This window comes from Acromyrmex echinatior, chromosome 2 (genome assembly GCF_024713525.1).
Source record: "Acromyrmex echinatior isolate Ae372 chromosome 2, ASM2471352v2, whole genome shotgun sequence".
NCBI lineage: Eukaryota > Metazoa > Arthropoda > Insecta > Hymenoptera > Formicidae > Acromyrmex > Acromyrmex echinatior.
In genome coordinates this window covers 1,689,366-1,696,322 of record NC_141853.1, presented here as the reverse complement: position 1 = coordinate 1,696,322, position 6,957 = coordinate 1,689,366, and the positions used below count along the sequence as shown (strand labels likewise).

At 28.2% G+C, this 6,957-nt stretch overlaps 2 protein-coding genes across 3 annotated transcripts; both read left to right on the top strand.

Moving 5' to 3' along the window:
- Positions 1–267: 267 nt before the first annotated feature.
- Positions 268–4,215, top strand: LOC105145617 (uncharacterized). Of its 2 annotated transcripts, none has more exons than XM_011055296.2 (4): positions 268–438; positions 1,129–1,307; positions 1,643–1,922; positions 2,631–4,215. In XM_011055296.2, the coding sequence occupies exons 2-4, from the start codon at positions 1,138–1,140 to the stop codon at positions 2,874–2,876; spliced, it is 696 nt and encodes a 231-aa protein (XP_011053598.1). In that variant the 5' UTR covers positions 268–438; positions 1,129–1,137; the 3' UTR covers positions 2,877–4,215. The 2 variants fall into 2 exon arrangements, with proteins under 2 accessions (XP_011053598.1, XP_011053599.1); XM_011055297.2 differs by having other exon boundaries at positions 268–551.
- A 1,107-nt stretch (positions 4,216–5,322) lies between these two features.
- Positions 5,323–6,940, top strand: LOC105145618 (uncharacterized). The gene is made up of 4 exons (XM_011055298.2): positions 5,323–5,639; positions 5,728–5,930; positions 6,278–6,446; positions 6,847–6,940. The coding sequence occupies exons 1-4, from the start codon at positions 5,628–5,630 to the stop codon at positions 6,850–6,852; spliced, it is 390 nt and encodes a 129-aa protein (XP_011053600.1). The 5' UTR covers positions 5,323–5,627; the 3' UTR covers positions 6,853–6,940.
- The last annotated feature ends 17 nt before the right edge of the window (positions 6,941–6,957 follow it).

Genomic DNA, 6,957 nt, shown 5'->3' with positions numbered 1-6,957 from the left:
AAAAACATTCTTTACGAAACTATTGATAATACAAAAAATACTGCAAGATTTTTATAAATAGTTGCTCTTTAATCTTAAAAATTACAAATTTGTAAAACCAATTTAAAATTTTTGTATAATTATAAATAAGATACAGATTTTGTATAATTATAAATAAAAATAAAAATTATATTATTATTAATAAAATAATCTATTTCTTACTTCTTATTTCTTCAAGTTCTTATCTTATATTTGTTTTGACAAAACTATGTCTGAGAAAACTGTCGGTAGAGCAGAAAAATCAATATTTCGCAACGTTGCCATGTCGAACTCGTCAAGGGTTGAGTGTCGGAGTCTTTATGAGAAAGTGGTTTTCGTCACGGGGGGTGAGAAAAAAGCAAAGGAAAAATTCAAGAAAGTCTGATCACACGTGGGTCATGACTACGTCGTACATCGCGAGTACGTAATTTCGAGTCGTTGGTTTTTTTCCTTCCTTGTGTTCAGAGTGCATGAGACGAGTGTCGTCTCCGAGAGACAAGTGTTGTTAATATCATGCATGCTCCTTAGGGAACGTGAGTCTTTCCTGAAAATCTTTTTAGAATTTACACTAAACACGATACACAAATTGGTTAATGAATATTTAAATCATTACAGTTAAACAGTGAAATGGTATATATTGGACTTTATTTTTAGCAGACTTTTTATTGCTAAATTTGAAGAATAAAAAACATAAAATTAAACTTGAGGATTTAAAAAAACGAAGTTTTAAACAAAATTGAAAATAAAAACAATCGGAAAGAATATAAAAATTGAACAAATAAAATTAATAGATATTATTGATTTTTTAAATAAAAAATTTATATTTTAAATTAAAAATAAGGATTTGAACATGTCAAAGACGTATAAAAAAATTTAGAATGCAATGACTCGTTTAAAAAAAAATTTCAGAATGAAAGGAAAAGGCAGAATACAATAATTTGCAGATCTATATATCTAAAAGAATTAATGGTTGAAATTTTCTTATCGTTTTCTTTGATAAGTAAAATATCTCGAAATTTGAAATAAAAGAATACATTTCAGTTGTATAATTGGTTTGTATAGCGTTCAGAAAAAAGGTAAAGATTTTCGATCGAATTCCTTGATTTCCAGAACATCAACATGAGTCTCTGTTCACGGAGACGCTTTCGCATCACTCCTATGCGAGCTCTGGCGGCATTCTTCCTGATGATTGTGCTGTTCTGGTATAGCCTCAGTCGGCAAGAAATTCCGCAGCAGCCATGTAGCGTGCCCGAAGAATTTACTGAGAAATTACATGATCTCGCTTACAGGTCAGTATTTAAATTATGTGATATTTAAATAACGATCTAAGGAAAATTAAATACAATAAATATTAGACATTTATTTATGATAGTTTATAATTATATTTAATTTCTTTATCTCTCCCTCTGAATCATAAGTTCTATTTTCATTTAGATGTTTTTTAAGTCATAAAATGTAACTGATATAATTGATAAAATGCTTTTTAATTAGAATTTTAAATTAAATTTAATTAGATTTTTAGAAAATGTCTCTCTTTGATTTTTAATGCGTAGAGTATCTGTAATAGTTTAGTTTGTAAAATAATTTATTATCAAAACATATATAATTTCTATAATTTCTCCAGGGCTCATTTGGTCCTCACTAAGTTAGGCATCGTCCACTTTCTTTGCCTGGGCGGCCTTTGGGGTCAAGTTCGAATAGGCCGCGCACTGCCATGGGCACGTAAAGTGGAGCTATGCTTGGTCGACACGCTTCGCGACGATGTCTTAATCACAAAAGCCTTCCGAGAAGTCGGTTTGAGTGCAACTTATCTTCACGCAGCGGGAATTTACAGGATACAGGAACACGAAGTCGGCGAAGATGCACCTAAAGTGGAAGTGGTTGTTTTCGAGGAAGACGCAGTGGTAATTAAGTTTTTTAAACAAATTTTTTTGTTTAAAATGGACTTTATATTAAACATTTTTTAATTGTATCTGTAAAATTTAAATAATAACAATTTTTAAAGAATACGTTTTCACATAAGACATAAAATCAAACAGATAAAACTACTCGTTTTGTTAATATTTCCTTTAAGTGCTTCGTATTTATATCAGATTTATTGTCACTGTAAATACTAGTTTACAACTTCAACTCTTCCTTGCTTTTACATCAAGAACAGTATTTGTACTCAGTAAAATTTCGTTTTATGTATCTAGCACGCAAATGCAAATTCGACGCTTTGTGTCTTGTTGCCTTTATATTTTTATGGAGCATTGAAGAAAACTCTAGAAATATATGATTTCCGTGGATTTTAAAAGCGCATCACGTATATAGAACAAGTGAAGACAACTCCTTTGGTAGCGTCGGTTTGTCCATAAATTGGCGAATGCAGTTTTATTGCCTCTTATTTGTAGGTATTACGATCCGAATTGCCGGATTCGCCGACAAGGCCATCAAATCCATCTTAAATTTCCTGGATTTACGAAACATATATGTGTCACTGAGAATATCACAATCATCTTTAAAAATATTCTGCTTTAAGATGGAAAGTTTTAAAACTAATCCAAAAAGAAGGAAAAAATGTAGAGGCATCACTAACACCTTAAAAAATTCAATGATGTTGATACTTGCAGACGCAGATGGTGAGAAGAGTCGGCTGGACCAGAAGGGTCCTGCCTCCAGACTGCGAGTTCTCGCCGAGTCTACAGTGTTTTCCACCACAATTAGTGATACCTCCTCTACCGGCGAAACAATTCGGCGGCCGATTGATGCCCGTGCCACGAGAAGGCATAGAATTACAGAAGTATCATTATCCTAACGATTGGTGGTTGGAGATCAAGCCCACTGACTGTACGGAGCTCCAAGAGACAAATGTGTAGTGTACAATCATATCAATCATGCAATTAGTCCTAATGCTATATTAGAACATTGTATAATTCGCTAAATCGGAACATTGTCTAATCATTGTTTAATCAGCTTCGATATAATTCAGTTATGGTTTAGTTATTTATAGTGTTCAACTGATAATTAGCTTGGATTATAATGAAGAAAGCGCCGAGATATTTTTTACTATAAAATATTTTTACCAAAATATTTTTTAGAAGTAGACATGATAAATAGAAAATGTGCATGTGTCGACAATGATAAATTTTGAATTATTATGTAATTGATTTAAAAATCTAATTTACTCTTCTAAAAAGTTCGATCGGCGCATACAAAGTGACGATGCAATTATCGCTTATAGAAAGTATTCAAGTGCTATCATAAAATAAAATAAAACGTACAGTAATATTATTAATGGTAATGGTCAACTGTTAATCATCGTAGCGATTATTAGATAATTAAAAATAGATTCAAATCATTTTTTTCTGAGTCATGTTTTGCATTCCTGAGATTTTTTTGTTATTGTTATATTATTTCCATTTTTATATCTCACACTTTTTAATTACTTTAATTAACCTTCCAATTTGTAATTAAAATTATTAATTAAATTTGTAATTAAAATTTTATAAACCAACAATTTACTACATGTATAGTTGCTACTAATATGTAATTATTGAAAAAAATTATATAGAATGACTTTTTATGCATTTTTACACTTTTTAAAAATTGTTTTTTATCATTTAAGCTGAGTATTTTAAGATATAGTAACATTTATATTACCATAAGTGCTAAGAAGATAAAAGTACATATATGCGAATACAAGTTTAATGTTCATATATTCTTCGAAGCGCAAAGAGAGAGAGAGAGAGAGAGAGAGAGAGAGAGAGAGAGAGATATTCTAGACCTAATTGTGAAGTTATAGAGAAAATATATAATAAGAAATTAACTCTACGTGTATACTTAAAAGGCATTGTTAGCTTTAACTTATTTAATTGTACACTTATTTACACATTTATACGCAATGCGCTTTTATACGAAAATATATCTTCTTAAAATAATGTATTCATTTAAGCGATTAATTATAGATAATTATTACTTCAATAAGCAACCTTGTTACAATTTATTATAAGCTGTGATGAAAACCGTAATTATTATTCAGTACAACATAGTAGGAAACAATAATATGTAATAATAAAATATATTCGTTGTACTTCTACTGGTCGCGTGCGAATTTATGTTAATGCAATTATAAATGCAATTGTAACAATACATTTCGTAATGTTACAGTTACGTTCTAAAATCTTCCAGGGATTGAATAAAAATCTGTAAAATATATTAACATGTTTTTAAATTTATTTTAAGTAATTATATATATGATCATCGCTTCCTTTATAATTAAAAAGAGAAAGTTCTAATAGCTCTCAGAATCTCGACTACGACTAGATTGATGAAATAAACAATATAACAGCAACATCATTCAAAAGAATGAGTACTTCCTAAAGAAATCTTTGAAAGCAAATGCACGTACGCATTAGCATGCGTTCCTTGTTGAAAGTATCTTGAAAGTATCTTTATGATGCCTCCGTTCACTTTTCACTACGCCGCACTGGATCTACGGCTCATCAATTGTTACTGCAATTTTTTAGCACAAACATCTTTTCTATATTATCGCTTTTATAAAATTTAATGCTATATGTTTATTTAAAATGAATATTATGATAGTTATTAATAAACAAAATTTAATGTTAATTTATATTGATCAAAGCATAAATTTGTGAAACTTTTTCTAAAATTATTTTTTTATATAATAATCAAGTTTAATATGTTAAGATATTTAATGTCGCATTTGAAATTATTTGAAAAACTTGCTACTTAATTGCTGCTAATATTCTTGCATACTTCAAATGTATGAATGTATGTGTTTACAAGATTATAAGAAATATTATATTAATATTTCTTATAAATTTAGATCACAAAGAAAGTATCTAATTTGCACAATGTGAATCACACGAATGAAATGTGATTCTTACTTGAATACATTCCTTATTTCTTGAATTATTGTATAACTTTCTATTATGCTATATATTAGATACATACAATCTTTTGCCAAATAATTTCTTATTTGTTTGTCTGTTTATTTGTGAGTGTACATTTCCCTTAGTGAAACTTTTCTTCATTGAAGAATAAATTGTAATAATTTCAGTTGTAGCATTACGATGACATTTATGAGTCATTATACATATGTTGCTTTAGGCGGTTCGAGAGAAATGGAAGGGAAGGTATAAAAGAAAGTCTGCTCGAAGACTTTCAAGTTCATAGTTTCATTTCGATCCATGAAGGTTTTATCTACACGAGCGTTTCTTTTCGTCAAAAATCTTAGCGAGATAATGTGTCCTGTTTCTGAAATAAAGTGATATATATGTATATATTTATATATATATATAAAATCTACAATCGAAGACTCTTAATATCTGTTAATTTTTATATATGCAATACACAATTGTTCATTGTAAAGCTATTGAGATGTTTAAAGTAAAAGTTAAAATCATTATTTTAGATAAAGTGATGAATTAACAAATAGTGATAAATAAATATTTCTTTACCAATTTGTGGAAAAGAATATTAGCATTAAAATGGAAAAGGTGTATCTAGAAAATGCCACTCTAATGTATTTATTTAATCAATAATTTAATTAAAGTAAATTGGATGCCTTGAAAGTACAATTATAAAAAATTAAATTTTATATTATGAAAATGAAGGTGAGTTAATTAATATTTAAAAATTAAACATTTTCTTTCGCAAAAATTAATGTAATATTAATTATGATGTGTTGATAATAACTTTTAGTTACCTACGGTTATCGTGTTCTTTGGCTTAATTATGGAATTAGTGGAATTTAATGAAACCTACAAAATTAAGCCATATTCATATTATAATCCTCCTCCATGGCAACGCCCACGATGGCATTCGTTTCCAAAACATCGAAAACATTATCATCCCAAAAGAATATTAGCGAACAAGTATCATCGTTATGAACCAGACTATCACAGGTAAAAATTGAAAATCTTTAAAAATTTTTTATTTTTATTAAATATCTTAAAAATTTATTTCTCCCATTAAACGTTATTATCCCATTTTTGTCGCTTACATTTTATATATATATATATATATATATATATATATAATATATACAGAGTTGGCCATATTCGACGGAAAGATGTTTTTTTTTTCAATCATGGGAAACGTCGTTACTCGATCTAACATTTCTTTCCCATGATTGAAAAAAAAACATCTTTCCGTCGAATATGGCCAACCCTGTATATATATATTGCTTGTATTATATTTAATATTATGCATATTTAATATATATATATTTTTTAATTATTTTTACATGCAGATATGCACCGTATCATGAGGATGCGTTAGATACATCTGACCAAGATAAACCTTTTGTTATAGTCATACAACTTCCGCATAAAAGCGAAAAAAAGAAATATGATTTCTATCAGCGAAAGCATATCATAGACCCTCCGCAAAATAATGATTATGATGATGATGATGATGAGGTAAAAGTGTACAAGTTAAAATAACTAAGAAATTCAAATTAAAGTCAATAACGACTAATGATTTTTGTGTTGTAAGATATATAATAATTAAATTTTGATTAATAAATTCTAAAACTAACAATATAAAAAATTCATAGAGTTGAGTTTCTGTTTCGATATTTATATCTGATATTTACTCGTTATGTTTGACATATTTTACATATTAACTTTTCGCGTTTGAGATTGTGTTTATTTATAAATATATGCCAACATGCATATAGTCGATATTGACCTGGAAATATTTAAAAATTATGTTTTATTTATTAGGATTGTACCTTATTTTTATAATTTCTATTTAGTATAAGATTTAGTATAAGTTATTTCTTGCGATTAAATATTTATCTTATTAATTACAATTTAGGATTAAAAAATTACAATTCTGAAATTATCCCATCATCATGTAATAATGGCAAGGATAACGAAGAAAATGGAAATTAGAAGCAGGATGATTTGGCATTATACTTAATTATAC